Here is an 18,546-nt window from a genome sequence, read left to right on the forward strand (position 1 = left end):
AAATAAGTGGTATGTGACATGGAGCAGAGCACACTGCGACTATTGTGCTCCTTGTGTGCCTTTACGTCTTGTGCACCTTTACGCCTGATGAAAGCAGGTTTGACCATAATTGTGCAATTGAAGCTTGGGCGCTGAATCGTGACATCAAAGTCAAAGTGCTTCATGATAGATCTTGCTCTACTGCTTTTATTCAAATAAGCTGAAAATATCAACATGACATCAGCCTTTCACAAAGAAAACCTTGGGCTTGATAATTCAAGACAAAAGTCAGAAACAAAAATAATTTGGCTACTTTGACGCGAGTAGGAGCAAAAAAGACACTGACTAATGATGAGATGGTCTGTGAAAAAAAAGGGAAACAGGAACTAAGCATGTTGCTTTATGGTGACAGTAATTTTAGCAGTAAGTTATAACCTTTGTCTAATTTTAGCTAGTAGTTAAGGCAGAATATTTCTTAGTTTCATTAAACTTTACTTTTATAGCAATTCTATTTTTCTTCAGCTTTATTATTTGAAGGTTGATTTTTTTTTTTTTACTGGGGGTATAAATCTGCTTTACCTCTTCCCTCATTACATCACTGGGGTGCACATGAGCAAGGCCCTTAATCCCCAGCTGCTTCAGTGGGGCTGGGTAGTGACCAACAGATCAGATTGGTTGTAATGGGCAGCTTCCCAGTGTGGTAGTGTGACTGTTAACAGGGATTTCCTGCTTTACCATGTTCTTTGTTTTTAATCCTGTACAGTATTCATTAATTGTTTGGTTATACAAAAAAATCCATTCATACACAGAGTTGTGGACTCTTTTTTTCTGGATACAATGTAAACCCAACATAAAAACTAAAGTTTTTATTTTGGGTTTAAAAGTTTTACCATACAATATTAAACTATAACATACAACAAACTGTGAAACATGTTTGGAAGAAATAAAGGGTGTACAGAGCAATACTCTAATGGAATTAGTGGGCTAAAGTCACCTCGACTTTCTTCCAAATAACGCACATTTCATTCATATTATAAATACAGACCTATAATTCCTGAACAGTTTTGTTTTTCTGATTATCCTGTTCTCAGGTTTGCACTTAATCTGGCAGTCACTGTGGCTCAAGCAGAGAGGAGCTTTTCAAAGCTGAAGCTGATCAAGTCGTACCTGAGGTCAACTTTGTCTCAGGAACGGCTCACTGGCCTTGCTGTCATCAGTATCGATCACTCAATAGGGGAGCAGATTTAGTATGATGACATTATTGATGATTTTGCATCAAGGAAGGCCAGAAAGGTCAGGTTTTAGTTTTAGTTTTAGTTTGCTATTCTTAGTGCAGTAGTGTTATAATTAGATTTCCTTTAGTGTGTTTTCATGTGTGTGATGAAGGATTTGTGCTATTCAGAATATTTATTCTATATTTTATTTTTATATTATTCTTTTATTTTCTTTTTTATTCTAAAATAATAAAATTATATTGTTTTTATTTTATATTATTGTTATTCTCTGCTGTTGTTATTTGTGATTGTGTATATTTTTGCCACCTTTATGGATATAGAGTATATTTATTTAATTTCTAAATTGTTTTGGCAATGTTGGAGTTGGACATTGTTATAATATAAATATTGTTAAAACATGGCTGTTTATGTGAAATGTGTTTTGAGATGTGAGACGGGTGCTTCTGTGAACAGAAAGTGGTCAGTGAAGTATACATCTGTCCAGAAGGGGGCAGTAATGCAACAATAAAGATACTAGCTGCAGCCAAAGGTCGTTAAAGAAGAAGAGGAGGAGCAGGAACAAGAAATCAGGAACCAGCTGTCAAAAAAGTAGCTAAAGTGTAAGCAACGGATCAGTAAGAGGTAATTTCTTAAGTTGACGTTATCTTATCAAGCAGTTACCCACTATATATGACTCGACGTTATTTCTAGAGGATATCGTTTTGCTGATGAATGTGATTATAGCCGTGACTACCTGTGCCATAGCTGAATAGCCTACAGTAGCTAACCTAACGCTTAACTGCGTGGTAGCTTGCTAACTAACGTAGCTAGATGGCTTCAGAGCTAAGTTAATATTCAGTTTGCTGAATGGTGTTGATGTAAATTTACTGTGAAGTAAGCTGTCAGTTTAGTTGTCCGCTAGCTGGCTAGCAGGCATCCGGTCAAGATTATCGTCAGGCAGAAAACTATTTAATGTTGTTGTCGTCAATGTTGACATGTCCTGCGCTAGCAAACTACAAACAGAAGCTAACTAATGTTGGCTAATGTGCTAACAGGGAGTTTCTTAGTTAAATACAACGTAATATCGATATGTCATGTTTTTAGGCTAACTTATAATAATAATGGCCGTTTCTAAATGCTACTTGACAGGATAACGAAAGTGAAAACTCAGTTCGTTGGACTGTCATCTCCCTGAGACGTTATTGCTAATACTGGAAGCTAATCAGCACCGGTAAAGTAAATGCTAACGTTAGTCAACAATAGGTGCGACTTGGAGCAGGAATAGTTGGATGTTTTAGAAACAGCGTGTGTTTACTTTATTTTGCTGTCAACAGACATTTTTCCAGAGATGTCCAGAGCCTGTGTACAGCACTGACCGGTTGCCTGCCTGTGACTGAACACACCCGCGAAGATGCCTGCAGTGTCCACCGGGGTCAAAGAGCTGTACCTGTCCACATCTCTGGGAGAGCTTAATAAAAAGGCTGAAATAAAACCAGACAAGACAAGCACCAGAAGGTAACCCTAGGTTTCATGTTTACTCATATCAATTAACTCATTATCAATTAAGCTCCAGATTATGTTTTTGATTATGGGTTAGTCCACAAAATGTCCCTCACAACCTATGCAAATGCATTGTTTTGATTAGTTTTTCGGTTGATTGACTAATTGTTTTAGCTCTTAGTTAGATTTTACATTTAGTGGTATCAACCCAGTTGGGCATATGTGACATTATTATGTGACACCAGTGTTACAATTAATCAAAAGCCTTTTAAAACCCACTCTCAATACAGTAAAAGTGTGGCTTTGTCTCTGCTTTCTTAGCATCACTAAGTGAGGGGTAAAGATGGGGATAAAATGCACTAAAGATCCCCAGTCAAACATGAAACATTACAATGTAGATATGAAAGCATATTTTTTTGTCGGGTGTGTTGCAGCTATGTTCAGAGTGCCTGCAAAATCTTCAAGGCGGCAGAGGAGTGTCGTCTGGACAGAGATGAGGAGAAAGCTTACGTACTGTACATGAAGTATTTAACAGTATATGACATCATCAAGAAAAGACCGGACTTCAAGCAGCAACCGGTATAGTTCATAATAGTAAAAATCCAAATATTTTTATTGCTAAACTAAAAGTGTAGTGTTTCTTATGTAAAAACTTTGGAAATTTAGTTCCAAGTAACTCTTTTCAATTAGTTATAACCAAGTAATTCTTTTCTATTTCAATGTACAAAGGAGTATTACATGACCATGCTTGGGCCAACCAGCTTTAAGAAAGCCATTGAAGAAGCTGAGAAGCTCTCTGAAAGCCTTAAACTCAGGTTAGGAGCTTTGGTTGTCTTAAATTGTACACACCTTGTTAATGCATGAATGGCAAGATAGAATGTCAGAGCATGCCATTGCATTGTTTTTTTGTTTTACTCGGCTAATCTTTACTTTTCTAAATAGGTATGAGGAAGTTGAGGTTCGAAAAAAACTTGAGGAGAAGGAAAGACAAGAGGAGAAGAAAAGAAGGGAGGAAATAACAGAGAAAGATGGTGGTCGTGTCTCTCCAAAAACATCGTCAGCAAACAAGAAGGACAGCAAAAAGGTAGGAATGTCAAGCAAAGAATATGCTGATATGGTATTTGTGTATTAAAACGTAGTCACATCTGGCAGACACTTCATTGCAATGTATTTATCATTTACAAATTATGTGGGTGGTTGACTTGAATTTAGGCCAAGTATAGTGATTATTGTGCTTTTTTAAACTGAGGCATAGTTAATACACTAACAACAGTCAGGATTACTTCAAATCATAAATTGAGTAACCCTCACAAAAGACCTGAATTTGAAGTTTTGTAAGTGGGTGTTTAGGCTGTAGTTTGAGTTTGAGCTTAGTATATCATGTGCCACATATATTTGTGTCTCAAAGCTTTTCTTTTCTCTGCTCAGCCAGACATTATGAAATATATTGTAATATAAATGAAATACATTTGAATTTATACTCACTGGATTTTCACATCTTTAAATCTATAGTTCACATCACACCAGTAGCAAGAGCAACGCCGCTAGATTAATTAGAAAATATTTGAATGACATTGTTGTATTCTTTAATCAGTTGAAGTTATTTTATTTAAAGAGAAATTAAGCCAATTGGAATCAGTATTGTTTTAGTGTTAACAAGATGTTTCACTGATGTCTGTTTTTTGTGTCTGTATAACAGGTAAAAGGAGAGCAGAATGAACTGAAGAATGCAGCCTCTAAAGGTAAGCAGAATAACAGAAGAAGTCTGATAAACTTGTATAGTTCTTTCTGAGATACTGGTGAAAATCATTCTATAAACTGATGTATTTTGCTGCCATTATGTTTAGTCTTAAACGAGTGATGTCTTTTTCAATGTGTCTTGTGTTGATTTCATGACTTTGCCTGATAGCTACTGTGGCAGCCGGTGGGATCACAGCCGAAAAACTTTTCCAAATGATGAAGGACCAGACGATTACAATAATTGTTATGGATGCCCGCAGCCACAGAGAGTTTGAGGAGTCCCACATTCAGGTCCCAGCCCAGACCTGTGTCAGCGTGCCTGAGGAGGCCATTAGCCCAGGGTAAGAATGGGGTTCAGGACAGGCAAAGTAAAAGATTTAAAGATGTGTCTGACACTGCATGTGTAATTTGTAATCTGGTTTTCGGACTGATGATATGAATTAATGTATTATCTCATTTTCTTTTGTTAACTTTTTTCTCATTCCCTCTGTTTGTGCCATTAACTATCAAACAATGGGGAAAAAAAAGTCTTAACTTCTAAACCTGACTTTCTGAACTGGATTGTCATAAATTTCAGAATCACTGTGAATCAGATTGAGACAAAGCTACCGGAGGCGACCAAAGAGCATTGGAGGCGGCGGGGATTTGTGGATTATATAGTCTTGCTGGACTGGTTCAGTTCTGTCACTGACCTTAAACTGGGAACCACCTTGCAGAGCCTCAAAGATGCCCTCTTTAAGGTGATTGTGTGTGTGTGTGTTGGCACTTGTGCAATCTCTATTGTGTGACTCCTTCCCTAACAATAATGTGTTTGCAAACTCCTCAGTGGGACAGCATCACCATCCTGCGTAGTGAGCCACTGGTGCTGGAGGGGGGCTACGAGAACTGGCTGTTGTTTTACCCCATGTACACAACCAATGCTAAAGTTCGACCCCCTAAACAGAATGTCACGAGCACCCTCCCTCAGTGTGAGTATCACTATTACACCTGCACAGCATACTGCTTTGGCACCCTGTATTGAATAGGCCCTGCTCAGCAGTAGCAGTATTGCAGCTGCATCCAAAGATTTTATGTTACCCACCAAATGTAACTGGACTTTTTAGTCTTAATTTTTTTCTGAGAAGTTATACTTCCTTAAATGTGTGTATTTTCTTTGATGTATTGAACAGTGAACTTCAGCTACCCATCCCTAGAGGAACCAAAGCCTCCGACCCCACCTCAACCAGAGGTCATCCCTGAGCCTCAGGAACCCTCAGTTCCTGTGCTGGTGAATGGGGTGACACCAGCAGAGCCTCCCACATCTAAAACATCCATGGTTACTGACAGGTTGCCAGACACTGTCGATTCCCCTGTCACAGTGTCCACGAATTCTGGTCTAGACCTTAGTAAGAAGGAACCTGCAGCAGGCACATCCAGCCAGTCACCTGCAACAGCCAAAGCGTTCCCACAGGTATTATATTGACCTTGATAACTATTAAAGCTTTTGGAGAATTCAAAACATGGAGGACTCCAGGTGTGTCTAAACATCACTCATGTTTTGTTTTATCCTCTTGTTCTCCTTTCCCAGTTTGACCGTGCCAAGAAACCCTCTGTCTGGGTGTCAGATGAGCCTAAGCCCAGCCAGAACGGTTCGGCGAAGGACTCCACCCAGAATGGCCCAGTTGTCCCTGACCGTTCAGCTAAACCAGCCTTCATGCCCAACACTTCTTTGTCTAAAGAAGAACAAAGTCAGATACACTCTGAGGCGATAGCAGTGATGGAGAAAGCAAGGCAAGAGCAGGAAAAACGCAACCAGGAGCGTCGTTTAGAGGAGGAGAGGCGGGAGAGGGAACAGAAGGAGAAGGAGCTGAAAGAAAAGTTAGAAAGAGAAGAAAGTGAGAAGAGAAAGAAGGAAGAAGAAGAGCTGAGACACCAGGAGAAAAAGAGACTGGAAAGGCAAAAGGCAGAAGAGGAGGAAGACAAAGAGAACAAAGAGAGGAGGGGAAAGGAGCAGAACTCTGACACGCCCTCGAAGAGCAAGTCTCTGGATTCACCTGCCCCCAACCATATTGTTAGTGAAATTAAGGTGAGTCCTCTTTTCTGTCAGTGTTAGTTCACCCCTGATTGTTAGAGGTAGCTTTAACATTTGTGCTGGTCAGAACAGAAGCCTCCAGTACTTCCCCAGTCACACAATCGGAATGATATGCTAACCTTAGAGTCCTTTAAAGCATAGTGTCTGCGATCTGCTGCTGAAAGGAAACTTGTGAAATCCTTTTGACGTCATCTTGTCATCTTACATTCTAGACAATGAAACAATATATTCACACATCCATACACTGTATAAACATACAACCCATCAATCTGATCTGATGAAATGAAGGATTTCAATCCTCTAGGCTCCTGTGAGGCCTAGTACTAAAGTAAAGAGAAGAGACAATTATTTTTAAAGATAAAACATCTAATAATAAGAAGAAATAGCCATCATTCCTTTTACCCTTACCATGAAACTCCTTCCCCAATATTTTTGTAGAGAACCTTTAAGTGAAATCAGTGTGTTTGTGTGTTTATTCCACAGAGGGAGCCCCTGACCAGAGCAAGGAGTGAGGAGATGGGTAGGAGTGTACCAGGCCTTCCAGACGGTTGGATGAAGGTACCAGATGTTTAAACCTGCAATATGTTGAGTCAAAAAGCTAACAAGGCATACATTTTAAATGAGAAATAATTTATTCCTTGTGCCTGATTATTGGTTTTGCCTAATGTTCTATTTCTTTTCATGTTTACACCTCCGTTTTTGGCTAGTTTCTTGACACAGTGACGGGGACCTACCGGTACTACCATTCCCCAACCAACCGCGTCCACCTGTACCCTCCTGAGGTGACTGTTCCACAGACTCCACCCTCCACACCGCCAACAGTCAAACAGAAACCACCACGACCAGCTGAGCCAGACGCCAACCGTGAACGAGAGCGGGAGCAGTCTAAACTGAAACGCTCCTACTCCTCCCCTGATATCAGCCAGGACCTGAGAGAGGAGGCCCACAAGAAGGCCACCGCCCCAACCACTGCTGCTGTCATTCCCACCATCAACAGAGATACCAAGTAAGGCACACACACGTTTTATGATAGACCAGGCAAATATGGATACATATTGTTTGGTATGATTTCTCCATCCCACCAGCCACAACACCCAGTGGCCAAAAAATAAAAATCCTTATAAAGTATGATAAAGCCCGATAGATGTTGTCAACGCTGTAGCTTGTAATATTTGTGTACTTATAATTGAATTTATATTTAGTATCTTGCTCACCTAGTTCACTTATATGGGGAGCAAAATCTGTTATGCAATATGTGTGTTGATATATTTTTATTTTGACATTTCAGTTGCCAACTGGGTTCAGCCCCAAGTCTATTCCATGATTTTTCAGTCGCTATGATAAGTGATATGGATGTGTCATCTATTATAATAATCTAGCTGTACTGTATTCCTTTGGATATATTACAGATTAATTTGCCTTCATCTTACCTCTGCAGAAACTAGTCTAGTCTTCTCACATTGTGCTCCTCTGTCTTCTAGACCTATCAGTTCTAAGGTCTATTCTAAAGTGGAGATTGTGCGGCCTTCGGCTGCCAAAATTCGCAACTTGAATCCTACATTTGGAGGAATGGGCGCATCACTGACTGGCCTTCGTAACTTGGGAAATACGTGCTACATGAATTCCATCTTGCAGTGTCTGTGTAATACTCCTGCCATGGCTGATTACTTCAACAACAATTACTACCTGGAGGACATCAACAGGTCGGTGCCCAGATAAGTGGAATTACTATGTATGAAGAATCAGGTTTGAGGGAAATATTGAACATAGCTGTCTCTGTTCTCTTCCTCTGCCAGGTATAACATACTTGGTCATAAAGGGGAGGTGGCTGAGGAGTTTGGTGTGATTATGAAGGCCCTGTGGGCCGGTTTGTACAAGTGCATTAGTCCACGGGACTTCAAGATCACCATAGGAAAGATCAACGAGCAGTTTGCTGGCTATGACCAGCAAGACTCCCAGGAGCTTCTGCTTTTCCTCATGGATGGGCTCCATGAGGACCTTAACAAGGTAGTTCACTCACTCCCGTCACGTAACTCTAGGACATAACCACCATAAACTTTATGTGGCATAAACTGAAAAGCCTTAAAAAGATTTCAGCGTCTGCTAGGAGCATGAATATGCTCAACCTAAATTAAATATTGAGTAGTTCTGGAAATATTAAGTAATTTATTCCTTTCAGCCATGGCTTTCTAAGGCTTGCCTTCTACTACCCCTGTTTGTTATTGCACATTTAACTGTTAACAATACAAACTTCGTTTTTTAGCATTTTCCTTATTTCTGTTTTTTTTTTTTTTTTTCACCGGGTTTCATTTTGATGGCAAATTAGAGAGTAAGTAAATACTTGTGTGTCCTTGGTCCTCCTGCAGCAGTGTGAGTGTGGTGTGTCTGCATCTGTCCGGTCTGATGCTCTGTCAGAACCTCTGTGCATGTAGACCCAAGACATGCCTCATTGCCTGTCTCGACTGATTTTTACTGGCTTCATGTGCATTTGAACGGGGGAAAGGACTAGGTGAATGGGTAGAAAAAAACAAAAACAAAAGAAGGCCATTTTCTAGCTTGATATTTTTTGTTTTATTTTTCATAACTTTTCATAATTTTTCAAAATCATTATTCATAATGAGGGCCATCGTTAAGCTGTCAGAGAATATGGTTCTGAACAGTCAGCATGGAGATACTGTGACCACTGTCTCCACCTGGGGTTGAGTTGGAGTAGTACATCCATCCCAATTTACTTATCAGACTACTCACTCTTGCATATTTAAAGGAAGAGGTGCCAGTTATGGTATAACAGCTGATGACATGCATTTCTCATGACACACACTCCATCCCATCACATCCCTTTTGTGTGATGTTCAGACCTGTCTGCCATCAGGCTGACCCCGTCCCAGTCCACTTTATCTCTCCAGGCTAATTGATAATTCAGTCAGACTAATTAATGATGTATTAATTAGATGTATTAACAAGTGTTAAAGAGCCTCTCATCTCTTCCTGCCTATTATACTGAGAGTAAACTGGCTGAGCTGCATGCTAATGAAAGTGAAAGAGATTGGATGGGTGTTAATATAAAGTTTGATTCTTAAAAATTCAGTGTGTGATTCTTATTGAGCTGTTTTTTTTCAGTGCTCACTGCAATATTATAATTATGATCAGCATATTCTGTATCAGCCATCAGTCGCTGAGCTTTACTGGGATCATGAAGGAGGTTTTGCTTTGCACCCAGAGCTGCAGTTCTTCCTCTGTACAATCATGTTGTTTTTCCCCTCTGGTGTCAGGCGGACAACAGGAAGCGGTACAAGGAGGAAGAAAACGACCACCTGGACGATCAGACGGCAGCCGACCTGGCTTGGAGCAAACACAAGCTGCTGAACGAGTCCATCATCGTAGCACTGTTCCAGGGGCAGTTCAAGTCCACTGTGCAGTGTCTGACCTGTCATCGGAAGTCACGGACATTTGAGACCTTTATGTATCTGTCACTGCCTCTGGCCTCCACCAGCAAGTGCTCCCTTCAGGTTAGTCAGGCATTAAACATGTGCACCAAAGTGTGTGTCAGCACTTTTCTTTGTTTATCTATATCTGTAACAGTTTGCACCAGTTTTTTTGCTTTGTAATACTGAAATGTTTCCTGCTGCTCGGCAGGATTGTCTGAGGCTGTTCTCCAAGGAAGAGAAGCTGACTGACAACAACAAGGTGTTCTGCAGACACTGCAAGGCCCACAGAGATTCCACCAAGAAACTGGAGATCTGGAAAGTCCCACCAATTCTCCTAGTGCACTTAAAACGGTCTGTACGGTCTTTTCTTTTTTTTTTTCCAATACTCACTTTCACTGTTTGGGAAATGAGATTGAGAAATTCTAATCCTGACTGATATGTTTGACCTTTTTTCTTAGTTTTACCACACTGATACAGTTTCTCTTCAATGGGTGTAATTTCTACAGATTCTCCTATGAGGGTAGATGGAAGCAGAAACTGCAGACATCTGTAGACTTCCCTCTAGACAGTCTGGACCTGGCCCAGTATGTCATTGGACCCAAACATAACCTGAAGAGATACAGCCTTTATGGAGTTTCTGTAAGTAGAAGCAAAAAGAATTCTGATGGGAAGTGTATTTTTATAATATACGCAATGAAAATTTTGCAGAAGAGGCCATGAGACTTCAGGCTTATACAGAACCATGAACCAAAATGTAAAATAACAAAAGAAAAACAAAAAAATATATATATACTGAAGAATACCAACTTAAGAGGATAAAAGATGCAGACAATATACAGCACAAAGGAATGTATTATTATTATTATTGATGGTAGAGTCTTTAAAAGATGAAAAAAAAAAAAAGCCTTCATGGTTTGCAAAACTGCATCCGCAGATATTTTCTAAGTTTCAATTATTTTATTGCTGTTAAGACAATCTTAACCTTCCTCTTTTCCACTACCAGAACCACTACGGGGGTTTAGATGGCGGCCACTACACAGCATACTGTAAGAACGCCCTCAAACAGCGCTGGTACAAGTTTGATGACCACGAGGTGTCTGACATCTCCACCTCCTCCGTCAAGTCGTCTGCAGCCTACATCCTGTTTTACTCCACCCTGTGATGGAGCTGTAGAACATGAAGAGAGAACACTACACCAGGGCAGCGATGCTCAAGCCTAGAGGTTGTTTGTTTTTTTTCCTTTTAAAATCACAGCTCTGAGGACCTGGTGCACTTAGTTGCGGGTTAACTAGTCGTGTATGTGCACAAGAGGACGTACTCGCGCGAGAGGCCATGAAATCCTGTCTGTCCCGGATCGGAGAATGGTGCAGGCACACTGTGCAATGCTTCAGCTACTAGAGGACCCTATAGCTGTTAAAACATGCTGTCTATTCATATTACTGATCATCTAGAGACTAAACAGATGCTCCTTTTACTCTGACTTCTATACCTTGGTGGTCGTGTTGTAGGGCCGACAGCTGGTTCAGATGCTCTTCACCCTAATTTCTGCTGCACTCAGTGTGGATGGCCGTATCGCAGAACTGATCTTCAGCTTTCTTGTACTGTGTATACACCAAGGTTAACAGTTAGATGGCATGTACATACTTAAAATGCTGATGTTGCACATTCAAAAATGTAAATACTTGAGGGCAAGGTGAATATCTGTTAAGTGACCAAATTTTTTTTTTTTTTTTTTTTTTTCCCCTTGAAAGTAGCAGCCATCATAGTATCACCATATTCATGAAGACAAACCGTGTGATTTAGGGGTTGAACTCTATAGCCTTCTGATGTTTAACACTTAAAGCGGATGAAAAGACTGTGAGTGTTGAATTTTGCATTCTTCCTAAAGAGAGGAGGGAATTGAGATTGTTTCCTGTTCATATTAGCCACCGTCTTGCACTTACACAATATGCAATCAATTTAAGTTGTTTATGTAGAACACATTGTTTAACAGCAGACATTAATACTCAGAATGCTTTAAAACGATACTGATGCTGAGATCTTGTCCGTCTTGCTCGGTCCAGCCAGTGACAGGAAAAACCTACCTGCTTCTATAAAGTTTGTTGTAGAATTTATTCTCTGTTTAAACATACCTAACTCTTTACATTACTATATCGAAACGCAAAAACTATTTAGAGGAAATATTACTGGAATAAGTTGGCTTCTTCCTTGGCTTATACCAGTGATGCTGGTTTTGAAATAACATGTTTGGAGGAGGCTGGATTTTGATTTATCTGATCCATTTTCTTTCTGTATTTAGTACAGACTGAGGGGAATATGAAGACATGAGAAATTGACCGTATTCACTTATACAAGTGCTTAAGTGTCAACATTTGCTGCCTGACTGACTGACCAGCCGACTGACAAGAGCAAGCACAGAGTATAGTGATATTTTTTTTCCTGAGTGGACCAGAGATCTGAGGTGGCAGGATTTGATTCTACTTCCTGACTACAGTTTTATTGCATAGCATGAGATCATAATCTGTTTTCTTTCTACTTGTACATGTTGATTTTATTTCTTAATGCTCGAAAAAAAAAAATTCTTTCAGATATAACGATTATATTAACCCCAAACAACTCATATGACTATTTATTAAAACTGCTTCAAATTAGCGTTTGTGTGTGTGAATGAGCATTTGTTTGTTGTTGACACAAACGACTGCGCCAGGCTCAAAGAAGTCCTGTCCCGTTTATCTTCTTGTATTCCTGCGGTTATAAAACAATACAGTGCATAAGTGTTACACACAAACATTTGGCCATAGTAGTAGCACACAAGTCAATGGTAGATCCTCTAATTTATTTGAAGTACAGACATGGAGATTGGGTCCACTGATGAGGAGCAGACTCAAAGATAGTTTAAATCTGCATTACTTAAGATGGGCAAGATGATAAGGACAAATGGACAGGGAGTTGAAAAGTCCCCTAATGGATTTGGCCCGGAGCTCAGAGTCCATGGATCTTTGGCTTTTGGAAAGGCCTGCGACTGTAGAGCAGCAAGTACGCATTTGGTGATTGCACAAAGCTGTCCTGAACTTCTCTGACAGCCGAGTCGTCAAAACAGTGCCAGGTCCTCGTCAGGACGTTGTGGCACAGAGCTGTGTAGTGACCCATGTTCAGGTGACCTGCATGGTTCTAGAGAAGAAAAGGGTTCATTTGCATAAGATGAATTCCCCAAACAGACAGAAAAGACACAGACTGTCAAAAAGTCAAAACCCAGTTGCTTTGCAATGTGTAGTTTCATACAAATATTATAAATTGCTATTATTTTAACGAGTGCCTCACACTCCATTTTCCATTTGTGTGTAGTCACTATATAGAAAAAAATCAAGACTGTCCTGTGAAAAATTAATGTAGGAAGTAGGGTTCCAAATATATTTGTGTGTGTTATCTCACCACAACAGCATATAGGCGGTATGAAGAATATGAGGTGTTCTGTACTGAGGTGGATAGAAATGGGGTGAGGTCGAGCTTCATGGAGAACACAACATTTGTCCTTAGTTTCACCTGGTTCTTCCCCTTACAACCAAACCTGCAGAGGAGATAAAGATCAGATTAATTGTAAGATAATAATACCACAGCATTAGCTCTCAAGTATCTCCAGGGTATTTAGACACTGTAGCTTTTCATAATAGAATACATAACTCATTAGTGCATAAGGAATGCATGACTCTTGTTGAGTTAAAGTGTTCATATACACGTCATTATATCATGAAGTTCTGTTACTCGATATTGATATGTACTAAAAGCACTTTAAGTATCTAAATATCACTTGAACTCACAGTTAAGGTGTCCATTATTTAAAATATTGAGGGTATTTATTCATTGTCTGTCTCTTAACTCTAGCAGTTCTCTCCTGACAAGATGATTTCTGACAGAACTGATACTTAATGTTTTTAATTTATCTATTTATTGTTCTTATAAACATCCATGCTTCCATTATGCTGTCATGAAACTTTTCCGAAGTGCATAAAAAATGGCCAAATTCAGATTATTTTACAGGAAAAATATAAATTTATCACTGCAGAGCAGAATCTCTCTAGCAGATTTAGACTTCGTGCAAGAAGAAAAGATTCATGAACTGTTGTTTCTGTTGTGACTGATCAAGGCGCTCGAGTTCACAGCTAATCCAATGACATGTTAATTATCATACAACACTGCAAATCATTCATTGAGTGAAGATTCAACTGGATGGCTCTGTTAACTGCTGTTTACTAGGTCAAGAATGATCTTTGAAACTAAACTTTTAAACCAACGTGGACTAAACAGTCTTAAACTGCCCTGAAAAAAAAAACAAAAAAACAGAGATCTGAACATCTGCATGGCAACCGGGCAACATTCATCTGCTTATGAAGATCATGTGACATGTTTGAAAGCCCCAGACCAGCTGCTAAGTGGACTTTTAGGTGAGATTGTTTTATCGGTGATGTTAAAAGATTTATATCTCATCCATTCATTTGCAATAACTAAGGATTCATCAATTCAACATTTAGCCTCACAGTATAGTGTCACCCTAACAGATGATATTTTGTTTCTACCCACCGTTTCAGGTGCAGCAGGAGGATCTCGGGTGGCTTGTCCAAACAAGTCAGGACTGCCGTTTCTCTCTTCAGACCACATACTGAACAGAGCATCTGCTCTCCCCCGGTCAGGAGGGTCTGCTCGAAGAAGAGCGACAGGCAATCCTGCTCAACATGGAGACAGAATAAAGATGAGAAAGCAGAGAACAATAAAGCCAAGACCACCAATATTCAAAACATGACATCCGTAAAGTCTGGGCGATGAGAGTAAAAGGTAAAAGGAGCTAAAAGGTAATTTTGCACCACCTGCAGCTGTTAAAAGGTACCTGAATAGAGCACTTAATGATGTCTGTTGGAATCGGTAAGGACAGTACAGTGAAGGTCTGTGTGCTGTGTGCCTGGTGATTGCAGTGCATGCAGAGGATCATGTAGCTCAGCTGGCCCTCAAACAGATGTGAGACAATGGTTGAGTCTCCCGCTGCAGTGGCACAGTTTCTATTTTGGTTTTGTCTCGGCTGTCGTATTGAGGAACGCATCTGGCGCTTTGCAACCTTTTAAATGCACACACAGACACAAACACACAGATTTACTCTTTCTGTAGTTTCCGTGGGGATTTTCCACAGAGAGGTACATGGTGAGTGACAGTGCAGATGAGGTAGGGATCTCTGGACCTTTTTGAGGTTGTCATGGAGTGCATTAAGGAGAAAGAGCAGCAGTTCCTGGGCGTCTTGTTGGGAGTTGTTGTTGAACTGAGGGAGGATGGAGCACAGCACAGACCTGGCCTCCACAGGGGCACAACTGGAGTTTCTTCCCAGCCACATCTCCTCCAGCAGGCGGACAAACACCTCTGCCACCCGGCACTTAGACCTGCATGAACAGAGGTTAAAACAGTGGGAAAACACTGTTTGACTGTCGACATTCAAGTGAGTCAGAAAGGGAGATGGTGAGTGGTCTTACTTTGCCAGCTCTTTGCGAGTGTCCTGATTAAGGAGGTGCTCCACAAGGGGCACAGTGGAACACAGACACTGTAACACAGCATTTAAGTAGCAGGAGTTTCCGGAGTTGTCCAAACCACACACTCCTGGTGTGTTCCACCCCTGCAGCTTCACTTCAGAGCTGCACCCTTTTTTCTCATTTTCCATCACCTGACCACAGCTGATAGTGTTTGGCCTATAAGAGCAGTGACAGAACAGAACACGTAACTATCTCTGTATTCCTGTGCAGTCTTGCACAATGCATCGTAATTTTAACATAGTCACAACATTAAAAACCTTAAATACGTTTTCTGTGGCTGAATAGTTTAGTTGTTTGGTTCATCAGCAGAAAATTAATCAAAAACAATTTTGCTAATTAAAAGTTTGAAGTAATTTCTGAAACTCTGGCTTTTCAAATGTGTAGATTTTCTGTTTTAAATTAATGTAACGTTAATATATGTGTGTTTTGGACTGCTGGCCAAGCAAATCAAGAAATCTGAGGATGACACTAAGTGAACAATCAAATTATTGAAAGAATAATCGGCATATTAATCATTAATAAGTTAGGCAATTATTAACTAAAATTGAAACACCATAAGACACAGTAACTAACCTTTGCTTAGAAACATTTGGTAAGCTTGTCTCTTGGTATGAACTGCTGTTTAGCCGTGGCAAAACAGGCACAGTGACACTGCTGTCCACGGTCAGCTGAGAGGCCAGAGTCCTGGTGAACTCTGTCAGGTGGACCTGCCTGCCTGAGCCCTGGCTCTGCAGAGTGTGGAGCACAAATGTGTTAATGCAGATCACGTGTAGCGTCACCCAGAGGCCTGGGAGAAACACATCAAGCTCTGATCCTTTCAGGTCTGACAGAGGAAACAGAGCAGGTCCGGTCCAACCCTGCAGGTGGGCTACAAATTTAGACGTTGAGTCCTCAGATGTTTGTTGGTGTTGATGTTGCGTGACTGGTGGAGATGAAGATGATATCTGGTCCATGACTGGTCTTTTTACTGTGGGAACAAAATTAATATTGACCCCGAAGCCAGAGAAGATGTCTGTGAGTCTGCCATCCATCCAAGCAGAGCTGTCCAGCTGGACCAGGTGTCTGTGGCTGCAGAAAGGTCTCAGCAGGCGTTCAACCACCTGCTCAATTACAGGTTTCCTACTCCGCCTCTGGAGCTGCTCTGGACAGTACAGATACATGTTACAGATGAACCCTGAGCTCAAGTCACAGAGGAGGGCAAGTTGGAGAGGGCAAGGACCCAGCTGGTAGTTAAGTTGGTATTTCTTCACAGCCAGGTTCTGACCAGGTGTGTATAAGACCTGGTAGCGCCTGGTTAAGTGGCTACAGAAGGCAGAGAGGGCTTCCAACTTGTCTCCATCCTCCAGTCTGGTCAGAGACAGGAGGTTGGTCTGGAAACTGTTTCTTTTCAGGACACCCTGCCATCCATCCAGCTTTAGGGTCAGCTCAGAGCCAAAGCTGCTGTTGTCTCCTGCAGACAGACCGCTCTGTAGGACAACAGAGAACCACGTTAACGCCTCGGCATACTCCTCTTCAGAGAGATCTGCGCTCTGCTCTCTGCTCTGGCTGTATGACGGACGGTTAGCTCCTGCCTTCACACCAGCAGCTCTCCTGATCAGCTCCCGTACAGCTCCCCTGTCCAGCACCTCCAGCAGAAGCTCTCTGGCGGTATAGTAAACCTGGTAAGTGGGGCCGCTCTGAATCCTGGTGAATGGCTTCACTTTTTTGGACTTGAAGATATTTGGTAAACAAATACTGTCCCTCTGGGTATCTCTATGCAGCTCATCCACTGGGTGGCAGTCCTCTGACATCCAGGTGCACTCCTTCACTGACAAAGCCTTTGCCTTCATTTTTGCCTTTCTGCTTAGTCTAAGAAAAAGTCATCTCAAAAATGTGATGGTTTCTCACTCAACAGAGACCTCTGAGACCTCCCTGATGCCCGTTTGGTTTGACGACAAACGGCGAAGATAACCAGTCACAGAACACGGTGAACTCAAGGTGTTTCTCTCATCCTATAGGGTGTCTGACAAACTGTGTGTACTGTACACGTATGGGTGTGTGCGTGCGTTGATCTGCTCTCAGGTGAAATACATACTAACACTCGTGAGAATCTACTGTTGAAGTAAATCACCAGGGATTCACTGTAGCCAGACAACAGTGTCGTGGCAACCTATAAACACAACACTTTGACCGCAGTGCAGCTATCTTGACGTCATTTTGTCCTCATTTAGAAACAAAGGTGAAGAAAGGAGAATGTTTGTTATCAGTGACTATCAGCCATTATTTGATGTCTCAACAATCTTTCCTACACTCCACTGGATGTGTCTTTGTAGAATGATTTTTAGATGCAGATTTGTAAGTTTATATAAGAAGTACATCTCCTGTACCTGTGACAAACTTTAGCAACAACAATCCATTCCTTTGTCCTTTCTTTTAGTATTTAGTATTTTTATTTTACCCATTTATTTCTAGGCAGTGCTCTTGTTCCACACTCCTCTCACTGCAGTTGTCACTGTTGATCTATGCTGTCATGCTGTCAAACGTTACGCTGAGCTTGTGCTGTCTCCCAAATGCCACTTTACTCCATGCAGTTGTTTTGACCAGCCAGTGAGAGCCGCTAGTGCAGCAACATGGACATGAGCACTGTGATCCCCAACCATGAGCACTGGCAAATGTGTTTTTTTTTTTTTTTTTTGGAATGCAGGACCAAGGCAAATGTGTCAGTGTCAGGAGTTGTAACTGAGTCTTTGTAGTTGAGGGTGAGTGATTTCTGTCCCGGCGTCACCTGTGCAGACTGTGTTGAATTGCCCGTTCCATTGGTGTGCTGGCGTGTCTTGCTGTTGGGGTGGCCTACGACTTTTGAGCTTCTTGCTAAATCTGCACAATTTGAGATCTAAATGTAAATAAAAGGGTAGTTCCTTCACCAATTCACCGTCACCAATTCAGAAACAGCATTGGAACTCTCAGTATATGCGTGCAAATAAAAGTGTAATACAGACATATCGTATTTGTCCATAAGATTAATGGAAAATTAAGCAAAAAAACCTTAAACTTTTAAAACTAAT

At 41.0% G+C, this 18,546-nt stretch overlaps 2 protein-coding genes across 3 annotated transcripts; one reads left to right on the forward strand and one right to left on the reverse strand.

Annotated features, from left to right (window-relative positions):
- The first annotated feature begins 1,747 nt into the window (after positions 1-1,747).
- Positions 1,748-12,584, forward strand: usp8 (ubiquitin specific peptidase 8). Of its 2 annotated transcripts, XM_041037288.1 has the most exons (20): positions 1,803-1,835; positions 2,343-2,424; positions 2,528-2,708; positions 3,128-3,272; positions 3,423-3,508; positions 3,636-3,777; positions 4,393-4,435; positions 4,603-4,774; positions 5,011-5,173; positions 5,260-5,401; positions 5,603-5,883; positions 6,001-6,498; positions 6,988-7,062; positions 7,212-7,510; positions 7,986-8,207; positions 8,301-8,511; positions 9,777-10,013; positions 10,141-10,283; positions 10,439-10,571; positions 10,936-12,584. In XM_041037288.1, exons 3-20 carry the CDS (start codon positions 2,605-2,607, stop codon positions 11,092-11,094), a joined length of 3,255 nt encoding a protein of 1,084 aa, XP_040893222.1. In that variant the 5' UTR covers positions 1,803-1,835; positions 2,343-2,424; positions 2,528-2,604; the 3' UTR covers positions 11,095-12,584. The 2 variants fall into 2 exon arrangements, with proteins under 2 accessions (XP_040893213.1, XP_040893222.1); XM_041037279.1 differs by lacking the exon at positions 2,343-2,424 and having other exon boundaries at positions 1,748-1,835.
- Positions 12,585-12,914: 330 nt separating this feature from the next.
- On the reverse strand, positions 12,915-16,533 carry LOC121184649 (putative ubiquitin carboxyl-terminal hydrolase 50). The gene is made up of 8 exons (XM_041042452.1): positions 16,054-16,533; positions 15,692-15,704; positions 15,446-15,596; positions 15,160-15,355; positions 14,815-15,039; positions 14,511-14,653; positions 13,365-13,500; positions 12,915-13,103 (listed from the first exon to the last, which is right to left on the reverse strand). Exons 1-8 carry the CDS (start codon positions 16,531-16,533, stop codon positions 12,915-12,917), a joined length of 1,533 nt encoding a protein of 510 aa, XP_040898386.1.
- Positions 16,534-18,546: the final 2,013 nt, after the last annotated feature.

Source organism: Toxotes jaculatrix, chromosome 1, assembly GCF_017976425.1.
Source record: "Toxotes jaculatrix isolate fToxJac2 chromosome 1, fToxJac2.pri, whole genome shotgun sequence".
Classification (NCBI taxonomy): Eukaryota; Metazoa; Chordata; class Actinopteri; family Toxotidae; genus Toxotes; species Toxotes jaculatrix.